At 43.6% G+C, this 23,087-nt stretch overlaps 1 protein-coding gene across 4 annotated transcripts; it reads left to right on the forward strand.

The window, feature by feature from the left end:
• The first annotated feature begins 11,381 nt into the window (after window positions 1-11,381).
• TGIF1 (TGFB induced factor homeobox 1) lies at window positions 11,382-21,828 on the forward strand. 4 transcript variants are annotated; one of them, XM_068191470.1, is made up of 3 exons: window positions 11,382-11,533; window positions 19,220-19,446; window positions 20,773-21,828. In XM_068191470.1, exons 2-3 carry the CDS (start codon window positions 19,264-19,266, stop codon window positions 21,337-21,339), a joined length of 750 nt encoding a protein of 249 aa, XP_068047571.1. In that variant the 5' UTR covers window positions 11,382-11,533; window positions 19,220-19,263; the 3' UTR covers window positions 21,340-21,828. The 4 variants fall into 4 exon arrangements, with proteins under 4 accessions (XP_068047571.1, XP_068047556.1, XP_068047547.1 ...); XM_068191455.1 differs by lacking the exon at window positions 11,382-11,533 and adding an exon at window positions 11,633-12,598; XM_068191446.1 differs by lacking the exon at window positions 11,382-11,533 and adding an exon at window positions 14,329-14,428.
• Window positions 21,829-23,087: the final 1,259 nt, after the last annotated feature.

The raw sequence follows: 23,087 nt of genomic DNA on the forward strand, positions 1-23,087 counted from the left end.
TCTTGTGCTTGAGGCACTCAAAATTTCCCCCTTGTTGGTTTGTCACTAAAAACACAACTGAACTCCTGTTGCTGACTTTCCTTTTGTGGAGAGGTTCTTCTGAATTCTGTAAAATTTATCTGGAACTGTCCTACAACTTCTAAAGTTACTGAAGAATCCAGGCAGACCAACAGACAAGGGCAACACACTTCTGTAAACCTCCTTTCCCCAGGAATTCTGCCTAAAATTCCAGACCTTGCTCTCCTCTAATGTTATGGCTGCAACATTTCAAGGTTTGCTCAGTGCCAACCGCCACCCTTTGCTGCCTGCTTCTCAGAGAATAACTTCTTTGTTCCTAGGTAGAAACTCCATGCTAAAGCAGCACCTGGCAGCACCATCCCTGACTTGAACCCTCTGAAGCATTTGCTGTGTTTTCTGACCAAGTCTTAGGGGTACAACACCCTCGAGACAGGCCATGGAGATAGACCACACTGAGCTTTTTGGTTTCATTTCTATTCAGCTTCCACAAAGCTCATGGCTGCTGCTGCTTTCTCAGCTCTGAACAAGAGCAGCACACTGTTAAAGATCACATGTCCAGCCAACAATGAAGCAGCTCTGACTGATCCCATCTGTAGGGGCAGGTTTTCCTTATCCCTCCACCCCATTTTTAGTGAAATTCCCAAGTTCAAGTGCCATTATGTGCTGTTTCAAAACAGCATTAGGCACACTCAAGGCCCATCCAAACAAAAAAAAAAAAATGTACTGCCATGATTTACAATACATCAGGCAGCGACTCGTGTAACTGGCTCCCCCGAGAGCTCTTTTGAAGTGTGCATGAGTCAACAGACTGACAGCAAAGCACAATATGCCATCACCAGGCGTTCATGGGCAGCCTCACTGTTTCTTCTGCTGCACATCTCATTCTCCTGTCTCCAGTATATCTCTTTTATATCTCCCTCTGGCTCTGTCAAAGCAAGTTACACTTTATTAATTTGCTGGTCAGGTCCTTTCATATTGCAGAAATTAATGAGAAGGGCAGCATCTTTGAATGCTAGCAGAACTACAAGCTATAGCACCTTGCCTCACAGAAGTCCACAGAAGTTTTTCCACTAATCTGAGTTAGCCTTCAAAACACCAAAGACCATCTTGTTGTAGTGTGGAAGTGTATTGAGTTGAATGTTCTGTCATTTTATAGTATGTGCCAGTATCCCTCAAGTTACTCCAGTTGGTTTTTCCCTGTTTTATGCCTACCTACCCAACTGTCCCTCAAAGAATCCCCACCCTATTTTCCCGATTCTTCCCGGCCGATCAAGGCAACCTGGCCCCTTCACCCTGTCCATCAGCCCAAACCCGACCCTTTGTTCTAGAAAGTTCCCTGTCCCTCACCCTCAGGCCCAGTCCTCAGCCAGATCCTCTCTCCTTCCCTTGCCCTGATTTTAGTCCCAGAAACCACACCTTGGAAGTTGCCCATTGGTTGTATTGTTGTGTCCACCCCCTGTTTTGAAAAGTTTTAAAAACCCATGCACAGGTGTGCTCGGGGCTCTTTTTGTTTGTGGTTCTGTCCTGCATTTCTCTCCTGTGTTTCTTCCCCTTGCCTCTTCCAGTAAATTTGCTGGACTTTGCACCATAGAAGAGCCGCCCCTGCCTCCTTTACTCGGTCCTCTTTGCTCGTCCAAGGGGTCTCTGCTGCTGAGCATCTGGCTCAGGCAGGACCCCAGTCTGGCCAGTACCTTACTCTTGCCACTGGCCCCGGGACATTACAGAGCTAGCCAGGACTCCGGAGGACAGTGGCACCATCTAAACCTTAATTGTGGCTACCTGAATAGTCCTCCATTTGTTCACAGTCACAGGTGGTCTTATGTTTATCTTATCTTCACCAACACCTGCTTGCATTGCTGCTGCCTTAAACTACTCCTGGCACTGGGCCACCAACAAGTCTTTCCTTACTTGTACTGAATTTTACACTTTTGAAGGATAATGGACATTTCTGACAGGGACATTGTACTTCTGAAGTAGCAGTTAATAAACTGTTTAGCCACTTAACAGAAGGTGTTATTGCTGAAAATAATAATCATCATAATGACTTCCTTAGCAGTGGTCATGCGTAACATGATGGTACATTGACAAGAAAGTCTAAAGTTGGTTTGAGAGTGAAAAGTAGTATGGCTATGTTAGTGTGGTGTTTCACCAACACTAAGCCTTACATCTTGCCAGTTAGTGAAGCAGGAATGCCACAATGACAAGATCATACTGTTACCAGTGCTCAGAGTTAATTTAGCATGGCATGTGTCACTTGGACAGGACTAAAATTTTGGCCAGTTTACAGAGAACTTTCACAGAGGCTTATCATTTCCCAGCAGACATGGCACACCAGAGAGATCATTTCTGCTAGGCATTCCATTCATTAAGCCTTCCAAAAATAATAGTATTGTCACCAAATTTGCAGACTAGTATCTTCCACCCAGACATGCATTATTATCATTATTAGCATAGTAAGACAACAAGGAACATAAAATAACTAACAGCATTGTGTGCATATTTACACATACACAGGTGTATTCAAACAGTGCTTAATGTTCTCTGCTTTGTATTTTCTTCAAAGATTTACACCAACAGTGAAGCTTGCTAGAGGTTACTATATTGTGTGTATATATATTCAGAGGCACATACATATTTGTTAGCTTAGAACATACCCATATACATAGAACAGAATATCAGTCTGAAGTGCTGTGTACATTAAGGCAGAAAAGAGTATTAGATAAATGCATTGCATGTTATTATTCCTTTAGTTTGGTAGGATCAATTATCATGTTTTCATACCAAGACTATGTGTAAATTAATGATGCTACTATGAAATAAAGCAAGAAACAGTACAGCAGTATAAGAAAATTTTCAGCTTAAAAGCAGTTTTCTCTCAGTATGTAATCTCTATAGCTCACAACAAGCTTTAAGCTTTGGCATTTAAAAAATACTGAGTAAGAAAGCAATTCAACACTCTTATTCAGAATGCATAATAGCTGTTAGAGTTTTAATATTTATTACACATAAGATATTACACTTCTAAACACCAAACAATTGGAGAAATTACATTTTGGCAGATGACACTACCACCACATTAATTACCAAGCAAAGAGTACTATCACTTACATAATCTGATAGCAATAATCCTTATCTCTGTCTCTCTCAAATATGTGGTTTGTGCTAAAGATCAGATAAAAAAAAAAAAAAAAAACGTTTAAAGCGGGAACCTAAAATACGCTCTGCTCATGGCACATGGCTCCTGTTATCCACACGACAATCACTCACAGATGGGCATTTCTGTATTTTAGCATGACTTAGGCATGTTATGACAACAATGACTAGGTTGGTACAGGTTAACAATTTGACGGTACACAGCTATATAGTGCTTTGTGTCCACTGTAGTTTACTGTAGGCATACATGATTTATCTCATACTGAACCAGGCACAGGTTTTTTCTAGTGAAATGGGTGTGAACACATCACTGCTGTAATACCGCTTAGCTTTCAGCCAACAAGTCAAATATACGTACGGTGGTTTTGAAACTTTAAACGTTTTCGTTTCACATTTAAGGCTAAAAAGTTCTGTCTTCGAAGGGGAAGTTAGTCAGTCTTAAACTAGCATGATTTAAGAATACAAATGCTAGCCAGAACCTAGCTGCATGCAGCTTTCCTAGATTTTGTGGCTGCAGGCACACTTACAAAAGACTGGAATAGATGCCACAGGTAAAACAATTAGCACCTCGCGAAGTTGCAAACAACAGAAAGATTGAAAGGCATTCGAACTGGCTGTGGCCTTTTGTTACACTTCTCGGGATTAACCAATTAATCAAACACTTCCACACTTGAGGGTTATCTCTGAACAGCTCAAGTCAGGTAAATCGTAAGACTGTAAGCATTCAAGTGACTCAATTCCAGCTCCTCAGGAGGCAAATAACCCTACTTGGACTGATCACATTTTGTTACACTTCATGTGGAACACAGAGGTGGAGTAGGTATAAGAGATTCTAATATTTGCTGGTAGTAGGATGGTAGCTCTTACTACACCTCTTAACTGCAATAGGAGGAGGAAAAACATAGATTTTAGTGTCTTAATAGTTACCATACACAGAGAGATGAAAGCTCCATGCAGACTCAAAATATCAGCACCACCAAAAACCAGCATGCATTCCCATTTCTCTGCACTGCCCAAACCTCCTCTGTCTGTAAAACTTCAGGCTTGGGGTTTTAAAATCAAGCACTGACACCTCACTTATTTTCCGTAGTACAAAAAGTACTGAGGGTGAAAGAGCAGAAGCCCCCATCCAAATTATATGATCCATTCCAAAAAAACAACAAAACCTTGATGAAATTACTTGTTAGACTGTCTCTCTCTCTCATTGCCTCGTAATATTCACTCTTGGATGGGCCACACGCAGGTTTAATGCCCTTGGTGCCCTAAATCATAACTGCAGGCAGGCACTCAGTCCTATATCATCTCAATATGCATTTGCCTGGAGGAGACTAAAGCCTCAGGCTATGGCTAGGATTTTATAGAAAGGTAGCCAACACCCAGTACTTGTCACTTGAAACATCTTACACAACTTCGGCAGTGAAAGGTTGTCGTCAGTCATCATTTGATCACTTTTCACCCAGCTGAAGAGATCAGCTCACTATGACTACTACTTGCAAGACAGACACAGTAATCCCTCATTCTACAGATTTGCTCCTTTAGGCTAAGCCTCTCAAGCAGGCACTACATCTTTTCAATGCACAGAAATGCTCAGTAAATTAAACATTAACAGTTTACTTCTATGTTCAATTGAAGAAGCTGTCCCATAAGGCTGTAAATTTGACTGGTCACTCAGAATCTCTTTACCACGTCCATAATACTGCAAGAATATTCTGGTTGCATTTACAATCACAGAATGATTTGGGTTGAAAGGAGCTTCGGATATTATCTAGTTTCAACCCTCCCTGCCACGAACAGGTACAACTTTCACTGAGCCAGATTGCTCAATGCCTCATTTAGCCTAGTTTTGAGCTTCCAGGGATGGGGCATCCATAGCTTCTCTGGGCAATCTGTTCCATGTCTCGCCACAGGCACCTTGCTGGGCTTCTTCCTAATACCTAATCTAAAGTTGCTCCTTTTTTTCAGTTGAAAGCCAGTCCCCCTTGTCCTATCACTACAAGCCCTCATAAAAAGTCAATCTCCAATTCTACAGTGGCATTAATTTTAAATTGTGTAACTCAAGATTAATAGAACAGTAACAGCAGCAAAAATAATCAAGTGGATGCAAAACCTATAGACGTACAAATCAGACAGCTCTGGAAACAAAGCACTCAGAATATATTCAGAGCAGGTACAGCACAGACAACAGTGGCAGCTTTTCAAAATTCAGTACACAGTGTTTAAAGGTGGCCTGTCATAAAATTCTACTGGTTTCTAATTAGTCTGTATCCTTTTCAATCTTTGCTGAACATGAAGTTATATGTCTGAACAGTTTTTTCTGTGCTATTATACCTCATAAATAACACTCACATTTATATTCTGCTAAAAAGGTATCGAAATTCTGCAGTGCCAGAAGGCACTCATTTCCTACATAAACCTTTCACCCTAATGACATGAAAAGGTTACTGTGTGTCTTTAGCAAAAACTTGCTATTTCCCTAAGTATTAAGATGTGGTACCATTTCTTCCTTAGTTCACAGGCATAACAAATATTCCAAGTCAGGTTTTTCCTCTAAACTAGTGATGTCGTTTATTCTTCTACCAGGTAATATTTTGTGCATATTTCATTCACTACCATTTTTTGTCCTTCTGGAAGTCAAATTTAACCTTGTCTTATAAGGACAGAAATAACTTCAGAGACAATGTTCCTGAAACACAACTCTTAAAAAAAAAAAACAAACTTCAAATGTAGACTCAGCCATGCAAATATTTGGCTAGCCATAATGTTATTTCCTTTAGAGTAGGCCACACTAAACAGAATATAAGTGCCCATATATAGCTATTATTCTTTTAAAAGAGTTATTTCATTCAAAATTAATATTCTACTCTAAAAAAAAAAAAAAAAACAGCTGCCAAGTGCAGATAACTCTTAGGCTTTGTTTTTGTTGCTTTATACAGTGATTTTTATACAGTTAGATACAGTTTGCTGACGCACAGCCCTAAGTGGATATTGTCCAACTAAATACTCGACTAAGTCAGCTAAGCAAGGTCACTCTTGTTTTTGGTATCTTGCAGTAAACCTCCTGCCTCGTCCTCCTTCAGTATGCACTACCAGTCTGTGGTAAAAGCAAGTTAGGAATCCCACAATTAAAACAAAACAAAAAACCTTAAAACCACTTTTTTGTTTGGTCAGCTGTACCTGATTTACCTGCTTGACTTCTTACGGATAAGCCAAACCCGATTGCATAAATTGCACCCAAAGTGTCGAATTTCAGGAAAGAGAGATCTGTTTCCTCTCATGCCCCAAGTTCTGGAGCTAAGCTGAGACTGTCAATTGTGCCATTTGTCATGCTGATCTTGTTGTACTCACTGGGGTACCACAAAAGAAAACAGAGCCAGAGCACCCCCTCTTAGACAAGAGGACAAAGCAGTTATGAGATGTGCCTATGGTAGACAAATTATAATTTGTCCATCACTGAAAGGAACACATGAGGTCTGATCCTGTACTTTAAAGTTAAAACCTGAAAAGGAAGACTCTAACTCCAAGCAAGATTAAACATACAATTCACTAATTTTTTAAATCTTTAATTTTACACAGGGGTTTGTCTTCAAACTATAGAAACAAAACTACATTTACATTAATGCAAGTTTCACAAACCACTCCCCAGAGGAAACTACACAGATTTTAGTCTCAGAGTGGAAGTGATTACACCACTTAAGAACTTTCTGCACTGTCTTATAACCAACATTACTGAATATATTTAAGTTGTCTCCACAGTAAGAATAATACTATATTTCCATATGCTTATGCACTAAACACAGACATAAAGGAGGACCGTGTGCAGATGAGGGAGCAAAGGGCTGGCACAGGGAATAGCTGAAGGAGGCCCCAGAAAGAGACAACCCCAGAAAGCAGCCATTGCTCCTCTTTGCCAGTAAATGTCTGAAAACCCCAGCAGCAAGCACAGATCACTCCAGCAGCTGATCCTCATCAGGAATCCTAAATACTACCCCTTACCTTGAGTCCATCCTCGGGTCCTTGCTGAGAACTAAAAGCTTGCAAACATGATGCTGCAGCAGTCAGGAATCAGTATGATTGTACATAAAGAATTCCTGAGGTTCTTGCACTTGTTTGATCTTTGATAACCACAAGAATGCACACAGAAAACAAGTGAAAAGTGTGTTCAGGTTGCTCAGTCTATTATGCAGAAGTTCTGAAATCTTAGAATTGTCTTCATGACTTAGATTTAACCTTTCTGCCCTTGCACAAAGGTAGCAAAGTGAGCTTTAATTGTGAGAGCACAGCTGGTTGACATAATTTATTCCGATCTCAGAAAGGTCTTTGACAGGGTTCCATGCTACTGGAGAAACTAAAATACTGCTAGGGAAGAAAGACAAACAAGTATCATGGATTAATATCTGGTTGGAGTAAGTGAATCAAAACTGTATTGAAGTTTTGATTTGAAGTTCTAATTTTTTTTTATTATGACAAAAGGTTGACAGAAAGGTACTTCAGCATTTTCTATTTAGTTCAGAGATTTTTAATAGAATAACTCTGACCAGTGAGAGAGGGAGAGATAGGGACAGGTAAAAAACAGTGATAGAGTCTGCAAATATCAAAAATGTATTTGGGGAAAGGGAGATTTGTGAATAAGTTCAGTGTGACTTCTGTTACATGAGTGAACAATGCAATGACAAAAGATTCAGCACTGATATGAATATGAAATCATGCAGAAGAGAAACTTCACACAAGCTATACAACCTCCAAAGCCGGTAGAGCCCCATGCTCAGTATGTAGCAGCAGCCAAAGATAAAGCCTAACATGCCGGATTCCATACAAAAATAGATCAAGAAGTAAGTAATATCAAATACATATATATTCTAATCGGAGGCATAACCTTGTTTGAAATACAGCAAGTAGCATAAGTCACCTTTACTGAAAAACCAAACACTGTAGGATTAAATACACCTGGGAGAAAAACAGGTAATGAGCAAAAGTTGTGAGTAATTCTCATGCAAAAAGAGTGAGAAATTTTCTGTCAAAAGACAGTAATGTGGAAAGATATAAGATAATGAATGGTACCAAAACAGGAATTTTTGTGGGGTTTTCTCCTCAAAGCACAAGAGGATATTAAATGAAATAAGAAAAAAAAAAGCAATGCATTTTTATGTCATTCACAACTCAACATGCTTCTCTGCCACTGAAGTGCCGTTACAGAATTTTAGTGCTATGAAGATATTAAACTTTTATACTAGTGTAAAGACTATACAGCTAGGTCAGTAATAAACTCTGAAGTTCTGTTAAACTATTCCTCCAGTACTTGTATTGAACTATTAAATATTTGGATGGAACATTTTTTGGGAAATATTACATCACATCTGCCTTGTGTAACCTCTCCTTTCCTCTGATACACTGAAATTACTCATTGTCATGGGCTAGAAAAGGTAGTGATTCCTGTTTTTCTATGGACAGATTTATTCACCTATTGCATTGCTTTACTCTTACTGCCACAGTCGTGACCTGCTTAACTTTGTGCTACTTAATTCTGTTTGACTACAATTTAATAAATTTTATCAAAAATATTTCAATGGCATCAAAGTGTCAACGGATTTCTTTTCATAACAACCTTGGTGGGGGAGGGGGTAAAATGCTATCTAGTTAATAAATGGGAAACTGGAATAAAAAGACCAAGATAACAAATGTCCACAAGTCTGATTTGCCTAGGTCCTGATTTCCCAGAATACTTCCTTTAATAGTTTCTATGCCCAAAACATTGCCTTGGAGACTTCAGCAATTAGGCAAACATAGTCCCAGCACCGCAAAGCAAAGCACTTGCAAAGTAAGAAACATACAATGAGTCGTGCAAGGTATTGCACATGGCAATGTGACAGGACAGAAACAAGTGCACACCACCACTGAAAACTGATAAACCTGTGACGCTGGGCAATCACGGAGCAATTAAAAATCTGGCCCCTCCAGTTTAATTTCTCTCCCTTTTTAGAATCCAGTTTTACAAACACAGCATGTCTGTGCAGATGGGTCCAGACAAAACTGAACTTGCTCCGACTAAACCAAGCTGTTCCAACGTGTTGGCACAGATGTATCTTGATGCACGTGTACACCACTACCTACCCAAGGAGCTGCACAGATGCCAAAGCTGCTCAGCGTGAAGCAGTTTGAACTGCTTGTGAGATACAACAGTGCTGATGCAGCTCTAGCAGATTAAGTAACTCTAAAAGCACAGGCTCACGAGCACCTGAAGGAAAAAAAAAAACTGCAGAAAGTTACATATGGCCTTCCATACCTTCTGCTTGCAAGCAGCAGCCAATACTAATACACATGATCATCTTACAGACCACCAGGTTATTTGCTACAGGACTAAATTGATCAATCCATTGGATTTGAGCTCACGCAAATCACCTGGCCTCCCTCTAGACACAGCCTTGTTTCAGGTGTGTTGAAGTTTTACCGGCAGAGAGAGCTGTGGGGGTTTTCTTCCACTGCACTACTTTTTTGCAAACTTTAACCCACTACCACCTGGAACACATATCAGGAGTCTTTAAGTGGGAAAGGCAGCCAAAACTTGTGGACAAACGTGAGATACTGCACCAGGCAAGAACTGCAACGTGAACTTCGACACAAACCCGCTTTCAATCTTTCCCATTGGTCCCAGCTATGGGTATAGCCCTCCATACTCCCATCCATGGAGGAACTTGTTTCAAAACAATGCCTCTCCATGCATTTTATACTACAGGAGCTAGGAATGAACACCCACTGGCCCATGGCCTTCTCCTACTAGCTAAAAAGCTGCCACACTAAGTCGAAATTTATCTTTTCCTAGAAAGGCTGTTTCTAAAGCTTTTGAAAAGGAAAAAAGAAAAGTAACTTGAGTTCAGTGTGAAAATAAAATGTTTTTCTCCTTATAAAAATGACCTTGTCAAAGAAGAAAAATAAAACAAACCAATTTAAACAAACCTCTAAGAGAAAAAAAGGAAAAAAAAAATGAGGAAAGAGCTAGTTTCACAGATTCCACAGATTTGCCTGCGGTCCCAAGGACAATGAGAAGGCGTGAGGCGGCTCTGGCGGCACGGAGAAAGGGAAATCTCTTCGAATCCTTGACGTGTCTTTTGTTAACTTCCCATAATTGCTTTTTTGGCATGGCCATTGCCCGGACGCTCGGAACAAGCAGTTCGAAGAGCCAGCCCTCACAGCTGGGAAGCAGGGCTTTTCCACAACAAAAACAAAACAGCAAAAGCCAAAATAAAGCCATACGGCGGCGTGCGCGCACAACCCCCGCCCCTGAGCCACCAGTCCCTCGGGGGCACGGCTCGGGTGAAAACACCGGCTCCGAGCGAGCCTCGTCCTGCCGGGCTGACACCGCGCGGCGCGGCAGCAGCGAGCAGTCGCACCCCCTGGACACAGCCGGGGGCGACACGGCGGGAAGGCGGCGGGAAGGGCGGGGGGCGCTCCGTCGGCGGGCAATGGCCCGGATCGCGCTGCCGCCGGCGGGACCTCAGACCGCGCCGCACAGGCTCCCGCCTGGCACGGCGCCGTCAGTCAGTCAGTCAGTCAGTCAGTCAGTGTGCCGTGCCTCGCTGACCTACAGCCGGACACGCCGCCCAGCAGCCGCCAGCACAAGGGTCACCCATGCCGGAGCGAACCTCCGGCCCCGCAGAGCAGCCGACACCGAGTCCTTGGCTAACTGACGTTGGCTCACCAGCTGCCCTCCCCCCTCACACATCCCCCGTTCGGCATACAGCTGTTTTATCTCCCGCTGTAATTACACCACATAAAAATAGTTACAAGGTTCTTGGGGAGGGCTTGCTGCTAAAACGCTGTTGCTTCCCTTGTGCAGTGAATGCGGATTTGCGCGGACGCCCGCGCTGCCGTGGCCGGTGTAGGATGGTAGGGAGGGAATGATCCCTGCTCTGCCGTAGGAATCCATTATTTCATCAGCCGTTTCAGGCGCCTGCTGCTCGCCCCCCGCACCTGCCCGGCCGGGAACAGCCCCGCACGTGCCGGTGCGGGAATGACACAGACACGCTCCCGTGGAATAAGTGCACGTCGCACCCGCACGCCTGTTCCGCGGCCAGGCGGCTTCTTTTCCTTTCCACGCTGAAACCTTCACCCGTGACACTTCAGACCGCGGCTGGGCGTTCAGCACTTTTTTTTTTTTTTTTTAATTTTCTCCACCTGGTTTTGTCAGGGGGGCGGTGGGGGAGAGCGCCGGGACCCGCCGCCAAGGCCGCCTGTGCCCGGGGAGAGCTTTCCACCTCGCCAGGGAAGCTGGAGCGAGCTGCTTGGCGAGTGTCACGTTTCCCATCCCAGAGGAAAAGAAACTGTTGCTGCTGCAGAGCGTGCTCGCCCGACAGCGATGAGTCAAGCTGTGAGACTTCTCTCTTTTACAGCTGCGATCATGTGCCGCAGCAAAATCTACCGGGCTCGGGAGTGGGGGGAGTCGAGGGGGAAAAAAACAACCTTTTACGAACTGATGTAAAATTAACCGCAGAAACGGGGCTCGCCTTCCCCGCGGGGGTGGGTGGGGGTGTGTGTGGCCAGCGCCGGCCAGGCGGGGTTCCTTCAGCACCATAGGGGATCGGGGGGAGCAGCCCCCGCCGACCGGGCCGGGCCGTTCGGCAGCCGGGAGGGGGGCGCCGGTCTTTGGAGGGCTCCTTTCCTTCCCCTGCCGTACGCACTCTCCTTTCTTCTCCTCTATTCACGCGAAGGAGTGGGTGGTTCGTCCGGCAGCAACAGGAGGAGGCTAGTCAAGGGCAGCTGTCAAAATCTCCCCCCCACCCCCGCCTCTTCCTTCTCCTCCTTCCAGTTTAATGATCAAACGTCTGCTTGGAAGAAAGACGGGGGAGCGGGAGGCACGGAGAGCTCCCCCCGCCGCTGCTGTTGTGTGTGCATGAGCGAGCGGGTACAGGCGGACACCCCCCCGTTCCGGCCGGTCCCTCCCCTCCCGTCTGACAGAGCCTCAACACCCGGGAGGGGAGGGAGGAGAGAAGAGGAGGAGGAGGAGGCAGAGGCAGCCGCTGCCGCGAGTGCCAGTGCAGTGCACGGTTACTCTCCCGTACTCACTGCGGGGAGGTGGGGGAGGGCGGGCGCTGTGTACCTTTCTCTCCCGTGCCTTTCCTCACTTTAACAGGCCGGGGCCAATCGCCAGCAGAAGGGAACAAAGGGAAGGGGGGAGGGAAGCCCACCCCGGCCGCACTAGAAAGCCCCCGGGGGAGGCAGAGCCCTGCGGCTCCCGCTGACAGCAGCGCGGCCGGTGACCGGGCGCCTGGCTCCGCGGCGGTGTTTCTTCTTTTTTCATCGACCTTCTCCTCCTCCTCCTCGCTGAGCTTAAAGGGGGAAAGCAGCGTCCGGCGAAGGGAGAGAAACTTGGGTCGGTGCTTGGGGTGTCCGGCGATCGGCTCGGTCCTCGCGATCAAGATGAAAAGTAAAAAAGGTAGTTGTGATGGGGTGCCGGGACAAAGCGGGGTGCCCCGCGCCCCTAGCCGGGGTGGAAAGGGGAAGGGGGGCTGTCGCTAAGCCAGCCGGAGTCCCTTTGCCTTTTCGGCCTTTTGTCCCCCGTGCCTCCCCCCACACCCCCTGGCCTGTATCCCCTGGAAGATTTCAGTGGATGCTCCGTTCCCAGACAAAACATGCGGGGCTGTTGTTTGGAGGCGGCCGCCTCTGCGCCGCTGGCTCCCTGTCAAAAACATGTCCAGCCGTTCGCCTCGTGTCCTCCGCCAACTTTTGTTCTCGCCCCCTCCGCTGAGCCTCTTCCCCCTGCCCTCCGGTTAAACACTTTCGAACGGTTTTCTGCACCGAGCCCCGCCGTCCCCGCGAGGGGGACGAGGGTGCGGGTGGTTTTCCCAACTTGGGGCGAAGAAAGCGGGGCCGTCCGGCAACTCTTTGTTTGCGGGGATGGCAGCGTGGGGCTTGAGGCGTGGGGGGGCATGGGCGGCAGGGCTTCAAACCCCTCCGCGCCCTCGACCGCCTTGTTTTGCTGAAAGTTGGAGCCTTTTGTATCCCTTTTATCCCTTAAAACAGGGGGACGAAACACAAAGTACAAAAGTTTTGACGCAGGGTTAAAAGGAGGAAGACTTCCCCCCTCTTCCCCCCCCCCCGCCCCTCACAGCCATAAGGCTGTTTGAGTTTTCTTTGTGTCCACTTCCAGACAAACTTTACAGTTAGAGGATCGTTACTCATCGTACTCGTGGTGCGTTAAGTGCCCTTAAATTAGCGCTTGGCCACAAAGACGCGGAACGTGCTTTCATATATGGTGCTCCTGCGCTGGCTGGGAAGAAGTTTATAGCAAAGCAGTGTCTGTTCAGTTGCGATTTGCCAACGGCGGTGTGGCTGAGGGTGTTTTGCATTCAAAGACCATGAAATGCTCTGAAGTGGAAGGTTAGAGGGGAGCAGTGCGCATGTTCAGTACTCCAGAGTTGTGCTGTTTTCCCCCTACTATGCATTCCTGCGGCTCCGTAGTAAAGCAGCCTCTCATTGTTAGTACCCTTGGAGCAATTAATGCATATGTAGTTCGTGAAATCATTGGGCTGCTGCAGACATGGTGTGTACTAATATGGTTTGTAGCCCTCGTCAGAAGTTTTTTTTGGACGTGCCACTCGGCTAAGAGGAGCGCACACAAAGGGAACTGAGCCACAAAGGCGAAGTTTAAAGAGCAGGCAGGGTGGTGCTGAGGAGCGCAGCGTCCCGCGGGAGCGGAGTGGGGCTCGATCCCAGACACAGCCGGAGCTGCGCGCCGAGCTCAGCCCCCCTGTGCCCAGAGACAGCGGCAGCTCTGGCTTTGAAATGTTTCAGGCGTCTTAGGTAGGTCGAGATTCTTCACCCTGTTGGAAGCAGTTTGTGGTTCGTTCCCCCCCCTCCCCACACTTCTTTTATAGTTTCGCTGAATTAATTTAGCCCAGTTATTTTTAGGACATTCCTATGCTGCCTATTTGCACAGCAGTGGTGAGCTGGTTTCCTGTCTGCTGTTGCTTCCATTGTTCAGACTTCTCTCCCCGAGGGCAGCTGCTGGTTGGTGAAATACCAAACTCCCTGCACTTTCAACTGTTGTTCTTGCCACCCCCGAAATAAATGCGTGTGGAAAACGCTGACGTAGTTTCTAGGTATGCATGTGTAGGGCTTTGTGTCTAAGAGTGTGTGTGTAAGCTCTGCTTTGAGGATTGCAAATCCTGGGCTGAAACAATGGAAACAATGAAAGGTGACAGGCGGGAGGGAGAACTTTTGAGAGGGGCCATGGGCCTGGGGTTTGCGTGGCACAAATTAAAAGGTGAGGAGACAAAGGCAGAAACTTTAAAAAAGATGTTAGGGCTAGGGTGCCTTTGTTTTAATAAAGGTTGGGCTTGTACTTACTTGTGACCTCCTGGCATTTGAAGCTCATTCAAGAAGTTTCAAAGAGTGACTTTGTTACAGATTTCTTGCTTGCACTCCTAGAAAATCCCGTTTAGAGGAAAAAAAAAAGTATAGTACAGCAAAGTGTAGTTGTTTTAGAAGTAATAAGAGTGCAAGCTGCAAAGTACAGAGGAAAACAAATAGGCTGGTTCCTCAGTTATGAAACTCATTCAGAGGAAAGAAGTGTTTATTTTTATTTTTTTTTAAACTTTATAAATTCCCTTCTGTATCCTTGTAGGTTTTTTTGCTATTTATAATTTTAAACTAATGTATTTTTGTGGTTGATTTTAAAATTAGCATTATATTTTAGTTAGGTTTTTTGGTATGTGTGTTAAGTTTTAATTTTTTTGTGTGTGATGCTGTATTTGTTGTTGGCTAGTTTTGTTGAGGGTTTTTTTTTGTTTGTTTGTTTTTGTGGGTTTTTTTTAAGCTAGCAGACTGTGGATTTAAACCTCGGGACTCTTCTATGGATAGTTTAATTTACAAATAATAACGTGATAGCAATCACACGGAACATACTTGGCTTGCTAATGAGCTGATTTAGAACACAGTCTCGAAAAGGCATGTGCTCAAGTTTATACATGTGAAGAATCTTACTGAACTTGGTTACAACAGGATCGGGGGCTTGGATAGGAACTGGTTCTGTTTATCAGCGCTCATAAAAAAAAAATCTCACTGTTGAAATTCAGAGAACCCTAAGGGGTGGGAGGTTTTCTTTAAGGTGATTTTTGTCCATCCCCTCTCTGGAGGGCAGAGATTGTTCCTTGTGGTATACTTTGCCCTCTTTTGAATAACAATTGGCTTCTGCCACTTCCTCTGAGCAGCTCTTCCTCGACACAATGGGATAGTTGTTTTTTTGGTTGGTTTTTTTTTTTTTTTGGTGCCTTTTTTTTTCCCCTCATAGCCTAAATTTTTCGTTTGCTTAACTTCCATTTCATTTGTCTTATCCTCTTTAAATACTTTGTCCTCCCCCTCAAAAGTATTTCAGCATACCTTTTTAAGTGGCAATGGTTTGTTTTGAAATCAGCTTTAGTCATCACTGTACTTTTACTCAAGTTGTTTCAAGCTAACGTTTGGGTGTTGAGCCCAGACTCCAGATCCTAGGTGTAATCTTCCCTGAGCTGATTATCGGGAGGACCTGTAAAGTCTTTGGGCTGTGATACAATGCATCAGTGCATTCAATCATGTATATGAGTTCAGCTAGGAAGCCAGGAGGATAAAGTAATTTATAAAGAAGGGATGCTGATCATGTAGTCCTTAGGTCATTAACAGCATAGACTATTCTTTTAAGTGTCGATGAGGAAGTGAAGGAATGGGATTTTGTGTTGTTTCTCAGACTTCGCTGCAAATGAACTTGTGCTTCTTTAATTTTAGTTCTATAAAAGCAGGCTTTTTTTTGTTTGGATTAAATGTATTTAGGAGGAGACATAAAATAGCCTGGCCCTAGCCTGCTTTTAATACAAATTAAATTAGTAGGTCAGCTGGGGCTACTCATCGTGTCCACAGGCCTTTATTCTGGGTGTAAATAACAGTAAGCCAATGGTCCAGTCATGGAGCGTGGCCAGGACCCTTTTCAGTTGGGCCCTGTTAAAACAGGAAACCAGCAGCGAATAGGCTGATTACTAACAAGACGGGAAAAACAAAGCTGGGTTGTAATCAGCAGGAATGCTTTAGTGAAAACAGAGCCTTGACAGCAACAATGTGGCTCCTGCTCTAGTAAAAAATATCAGCTGGGGTAGTGCGAGATTTCTAGCCCTGACTTCCTGTTGCTGCTAGCTCTGTACTGCGCCTGAGAGATCTGCCACGAGTTCAGAGGGCTGATCAGCTATTTAAATGAGCTCATTTAAATGAGCAGAAGTCTGTACTACACTGGGTTTCCTGCTTACCCAAAACCTGCTTTGTGTCACTAACTTACTCTGTCAATTAATATGACACACTAAGCCAGCAGGTCAAAGGGCTGGCTCTGCTGGTGACTCATTTCTTGCTAGGTAGGTTACGGTTAGTCAGATGACAACTTTTACTTAAGCAAAAGATCTTACTTGAAAAGGGAGAAACGTTTTTATACTGCTGGCTTGCGCACAGTATCTTATCACCTTTTTTTTTTCAGCTAAAGGAAAAGCAACAGTTCTAGGAGAGGTTTTGCTGTTGAGTCAGTTTTCTGAAACTCAGAGTGGTGTCCATGGAGTCTTTCAGTTGTGTGGTAGATCCTGGTAAGGTCACCTCAGATTGGGTGGCGTGTATCTGGAGTACTTTTTGTTATGCCATATAAATACTGCTTGCAGACCATTAGACATCTAACTTTTTCATATTAGTTTCTCCTTCCCTCTTGTGTCCAGCCCTTGCTGTTTGCCTCTCCCTCTTTTCCAAGGTCTTGCCTTACTGCCCATTATATTTAAAAACAAACAAAAAACCCAACCCTGTGAAGTGCTGCAACAGTTCTGGTTCCTGACAAACAAGAACAGCGCACTTCAAAACATTGTCTGGATAGCATGGGCTAGTTTTTAAATTCAATTTAAAAGGGCTTAGCTGCTATGCAGAGCTGTCCTGTTGTCTCTGCAGGATCTTTGTTCCCAGAAGTGTTCCTCATGGCTCCAGGAGCCCATGGTGCAAGGCATGTTCGCAGGTCAGGTTGCAAGCATGACAGCATTTTCCATGAAGCTATGATAAAGTGGTTTGCTTGGAATCATTGTAAAGCAATCTTTTGACATACTTTCTACACAAATTAAGAAACTGTTTACATAATTTGGAGTTTATCTTGTGTTGGTTATTTAAATATTGTCCTATTGTTCCTGTTCCATGACTGGATAATTTATGTAGCTAATCATCAGATGAAAAATTTGGTATGTCAGTTGGGTGTTTGTCAGTTACATAAATCAGCAATTGGGAGAATGAAAACAATACCAAGTAAGTTACTGAAGTAACTATGCCAGACAGATTGCGGATTGATCATCCTGTTGGGAATGCTTGTGTATCAAAGCTCTGCATTTCAAATTGGACAACTTAAACTAAATTTAAGGCTGTTGGAGCCATTCATAAATAGGGGAAGGAAAGAATAATGTATCGTGTCAGCTTTGGCTGAAGTTTGGAAGTGTGAGGAAAGGTCCTTCTCTGTTTTTCTCTCGACCCTCCTGCCAAGTATTAAGGAAAGCTTGCACATGCATACCTTCTGTCTTTCTTTGTGTGCTGGTGGGGGCTGTGGTAGCTGGTTGGTTGTTTGGTTTTTTTAAAGGGCATTACTTCCTTCTTGCTTCTCACTTCCATAAGTGCCTTTACTTATGGATATAACATAGTTTTATATTTTCATAGTTTGACTTGTTTTGGGCTTACTTTATTTCCTTAAATAGAACTTTTTAATTATGGGTGGTTTCTCACAGAAAAATTTTACTTTTGACATTTCATTGGCTTTACTATTAAGGTTTTTAGTTTTGGTATTACAAGTGAGCAAGTGTCTTCCTTTCCACCTGTCACTCCCACAATCTAAGTTCAAAAGACAAAAAGATGAAGGGCTTGCTTTCCTTCTATAGTTTTTAAAACTGCTTCTGAAAGCCAGTGTGAGTTCACTTGAAATTAGTATTAATTTGTACTAGTTGAATGTGGGTATTATCTTATTTGGACTTGTATATAGTTTGTAAGATTCCTAAAATTTCTGGTGAGTTTAAAAGCAGGCTTTTCTTTGTGTTTGATGGAATTAATGACGTGTGTATCCTACCAAAGAGGTAGAATTGTAGCCTTCCTAACTATTGAATACTTGCTCATTTGTTTTAGATTCACAGCTTCATGTTACTAGTAGTGTGGTGTACATATATAAAGGGATAATCAGATTGTGAAATCTGTTCATTCCTTTGTGTTGGAGGGAGAAGGTATGCAGTTATCTTGTAAATTTGGGGCCCTTATCGTAAGCATAGCACAGAACACACCTTTCCAGGGATAAAAATATGAGATGAAAACCACGAAAAAATAGGATAAAAACTGGTACGTCTAAATGATCATGGTTCTTCGATACAGAACACAATTATATGAGAGTCCATTTCCTGATAAACTGCTGAACTCTTAGGCACTTGGTTCTTCCCTTCTTCTGCACTTATTTTCCTTCATAAGTGAAAATCTCCTTAGGGGTGGTGACAAACACAATATTTCCCCTTTTTTTTCTTCTTCCATTAATTTTTCTGAATAGATGTAATTATTCATTTATAAGATCTACAACCTATCCCTCTCAGGAGGCAAGCATCAGGATGTTAAGAAATAATTAAATAACCTCTTTCTTGAGTTGGGGTGTTTTAAGTTCTTGCTTGTTGACCTTTTGCCCAGCCACTGGTTAGTTATCCTTGAAAAGTGCTGGATGCACTCCATAGCCAGCAAACTTAGACAATATTCTCATTAGACAGAAGCTATCTGATAACGTTCAGCAGATAAAAGGTTGCCAGGGGAACAAGAAAATGAAGGTTTGCAGAGAAGAATTCCTTTAGGAATGGATCACTGGTGCTACTTTTTTGTTCAGCTGACAGAAAAGCTACAGCGTGACAAGTTAACGCTGCAGGACGAATCTCCGGGACGAGGGGCTGTAACAGTAAAGATGGTTCACGTGATACAAAATGTCTGTGCCATACAGTGCTGGAGCCAAGTAGTTAACGGATTTAGGAGGCTGATTGTGCTTGTCTTACAATTGTAGGTGTAGTTGCAATATCAGGCAGTGAAACGGAGGATGATGACACTATGGATGTCCCACTGGATCTTTCCTCATCTGCTGGCTCAGGCAAACGGCGGAGACGTGGAAACCTGCCCAAGGAATCTGTGCAGATTCTTCGGGACTGGCTCTATGAGCACCGATACAATGCTTATCCTTCAGAGCAAGAAAAAGCGCTGTTATCCCGACAAACACACCTTTCCACACTACAGGTATTTAAAAAAGTAGTTCTCCCTTCTAAAGGAGCTGTTTTCTGTTTTAATTCACCTATGCTCTAGTCATGGATACAAATGTTTGCACTGCATGTGAGATTTCCTTTTTTATTGCTACTCTCCTGCTGATGGCACTCATAAGGAGAGATAGAGACTGATTATGTGTTACGATGATCTTTGTTTATTGGGAATAAAATTATTTTTCTGGGAGAACAAACAGTCATGAATTGGAGCATGCATGCTAATTTTTTGCAGAATCGTGCCCCAAAAGACATAAAGTGTCTGTACAAGGTAATTTATTGTGAGAAGACAGTATTTATTTGTCAACAGAGGTTTTATGGTGATAGATGAGCAGCTTAGCACGTAACTCTTCACTTCTAAAATGGCAACTTGAGGCTCGTTCCAGTAGAACATGGACATACATAATTATGTGTATGATCACTGCCATTAAAATCAGTGGAACAACCTATATGGATGGGATAGAGCTGCTCAAGGGTGTTAGTGCAGGTATGATGAGGCGTTTGGATGTTTATTTTGGATTCTCATCCTGGAATGCCACTGGCATCTGTGAGGTCCCTTGAATGCATCATTCTCATCTTCTGTGATCATCTTTGGTCGAATAGCTTTTGCCCATTGCTGCATCCCATGTTGTGGGAAGGTGGCTGAGAACTTGGGTAAACCAGGGTTTGGTTTTGGGAGCTGCTAAATACAGAGCACTCCTGTTGAGTCCCGGACTTTATTTTTCCACATAAATTCATTAGTGCAAATTTCATAATTGGCTACAGAGTAAAATTTTCTTAATGCAACATTATAAAGATGACTTCCTTTATGTAGTAAAGAGAAAAAAGACGTTAAACTATAAACTATCCTGTATTGCCCAGGAAACTGGTTGATATTTAAACAAGGACAAACTTAAGTGAGGTAATTCATGTTATGTCTGTCGACACAGTCAGTTGAACAAGGAAAATCAGTAACTATTTGTGGGAGGTGTGGCTCTCTTCAGAGAGAAAAGGCTTTCCTGTTGTTAATTAACCTAAGCTAGGGAACAATAGCCAATAGGTTAATGTGTGTGCACAGAGTTAAAAGCTAAACCCCTAGTTTGGACTTCAGATGTCCCGGGGCTTTCTGTAACAGGAGCAGGGAGTCGGTAGCACCGGGACAAGGGAAGGGCCTTTGCCAGGCGTGTCGGAACTTGTCAGTAGGTCTCTATTTTGTTGTGCAGTGAAGGAAACTGCTTGGAGGGATTCATTAATCTAACCGTCCGCTCTAGTGGCACGTAGTTGGGAATGAATGAAGGTAGAAATTAAGATGTCATTATATTCCCAGGTCTGCAACTGGTTTATCAATGCACGCCGCAGGCTGTTACCTGACATGCTGAGGAAGGATGGCAAAGACCCAAACCAGTTCACTATCTCGCGGCGAGGGACCAAGCTTCCCGAGGGCGGCCTGGTGGAGTCTGCCATCAGCACAAAGAACTACATTCCCCTGCTGGATGAGACCGCCTTCCTTCCCGCTGCTGCGCCGCTTAGCAAAACTGTGTCCTCTTCCAAGCCGGCTTCCCCGGGATCGGTCCTGGCTCGGCCGTCGGTGATTTGCCACACGACTGTGACTGCGTTGAAAGATGCCCCTTTCCACTTTTGCCAGCCAGCTGATGTAGGCCAGACCACGGACCTGCAGCAGCCCCCGGCTGGCGGCTTCACAGATAGCCCCCTCTCCTGCCATGAGGACGCCTCCAAACTGGGACCTGGTGCAAACACACAAAGTGGGCTCTTTAACACTCCTCCTCCAACACCACCAGACCTTAACCAGGATTTTAGTGGATTTCAGCTTCTGGTGGATGTTGCACTCAAAAGGGCGGCAGAGATGGAGTTGCAGGCAAAACTTATGGCCTAAATCCCCTTCCTTCTCCTTCCCCATTTTGTTTTACCAGGCAGGGATCTAACAGCTGTGTGGTTATTGCCATCCACACAATATCAAAAGACTTCACTGCATTATTATTATTTTTTTTTATTAATCTTATTTGCACAAGGGGATTGCTGAAATGAAGCTTCCTGTCACTGAGATGGTCTTCAGTGGAATACGGTCATTCCAAGAATTATGAACTTAAAGCTACTGTAGAAAGGATTGTGTGTTTTGTTGGGATTTTTTTAATGTTTTCTTTGTAGATTTTTCATAATGTGAGATGTTTCCCAAGATCATGTGATTTGTTTTGTTTCTTTCAGACTGTGCAATATCTAGTAATGACATAGAGTCTTCTTATCATTCCCATGTGGAACAGAATATACCGACACGCTGTCTAAATTTTCAATTTTTTTAACAATACAAACTTTGGATGATCATGCTTTTTTTCCCATAATATAATAAAATATTTTCTTTAAAAGTGATGCATAAAGAGTATTTTGTTGAATACAAGCTTTGCAGAAAACATGAATTACCCTTGAAACAAATGGAAGTGAGAAATATTTTTGAGCTCATACTGACTTTGTTTGGTTCAGGGAGCCATGAACCAAACTAGCAGTTGTTGTTAACCAGGTGTTTCAAAGAATGCTGAAAAGCGGGCCTGAAGTACCTGATTGTGGTCTGCTATGTTGAAATTTTTTAAGGGGCCAAAGGGAGCTATGTGGGCAATTCAGCCTAAATTTCAAAGGGAAACCTTGGGCCCCTCTAAGAGTTCCAGTTCTTAGCTCCTTGAAATATTTTAGGGCTGGGAAATGTGATGGCCCATGGGGAAGATCTGAAGATAAAAGGAAGAGGCCAGAAGAGGGGCTGGGACAAGTGTTCTTTGCAGATCTTTGTGATGCAGCTCCTAGACATGACTGGTGACAAATTTTGATAGGGGAGGGCAAGGGCTTCTAGCCTTACTTGGACTAGCAATGACAAGATTTTTACTCAGTAATTCTAGTAGACTGAAATAAAGTAGGCTGTATTGCATTGAAATCTGAGTTCTGGGAGCCAGGTCTTTGTGAGATACTTTAACAGGTGGTTGGCTAAGATTTAGAAGAGATCCCTGTTGTATTGGGGTGTATTTTTGCCAACAGAATCTAAGTTACCTTTCAGAAAAGGACTTTGCTATCAAAATGACTTACTACTAAAAATGGTGAAGACTTGCAGCTCACATTTCAACTTTCTTGAATGTCAGTCACCCACCCTTATCCTTCCAGCAACAATGAAATAAGAGACCTCTAGGGTAAAAAATTGGTTCTGGCTAATCTTTAAAAACAAACCAGTTGTCTGTTTGGGAGGTTGGGGGAGGGCTTTGAGGAGCAGGAGGGTTGGTGAATTTAAGGATATTATGAGTAGAAAGATGACTACAATATTCTGACTGCTATACTGTTTTGCTGTGGCCTTTATAATTTTCTAATGTCAGATATATTCTGTTTGTTCTCTGGAGTGCTCTTTGGAATTTTTCTGAACTTGTGCCTTTCTTGAACCTTCATGTTTAAAATCAAAATGGTAAACACTAAACACTGGTTTACTTATGACTGCATCAGCTTTGGTAACACAGTCATCCTAATATACTGTATGAATATAGAACTATTTTTTAAAAAATTTGGAAATAAAGCTGGAAAATAATTTTGAACATAGAGATGGCTGTATAGTCAGTCTTCAAGACATTGCAGGTGGGTACAGAAGAACCTGGT

Source organism: Anomalospiza imberbis, chromosome 1 (assembly GCF_031753505.1).
Source record: "Anomalospiza imberbis isolate Cuckoo-Finch-1a 21T00152 chromosome 1, ASM3175350v1, whole genome shotgun sequence".
NCBI lineage: Eukaryota > Metazoa > Chordata > Aves > Passeriformes > Viduidae > Anomalospiza > Anomalospiza imberbis.

What these genes read in the sequence shown, in the direction of transcription:
- TGIF1 (XM_068191446.1), top strand. Translation starts at nt 14,344, where the DNA reads ATGGAAACAATGAAAGGTGACAGGCGGGAGGGAGAACTTTTGAGAGGG. An exon ending in TGCGTGGCACAAATTAAAAG is followed by an intron (nt 14,429 to 19,219) that starts GTGAGGAGACAA and finishes TTACAATTGTAG; the next exon opens with GTGTAGTTGCAATATCAGGC. An exon ending in CACACCTTTCCACACTACAG is followed by an intron (nt 19,447 to 20,772) that starts GTATTTAAAAAA and finishes TTATATTCCCAG; the next exon opens with GTCTGCAACTGGTTTATCAA.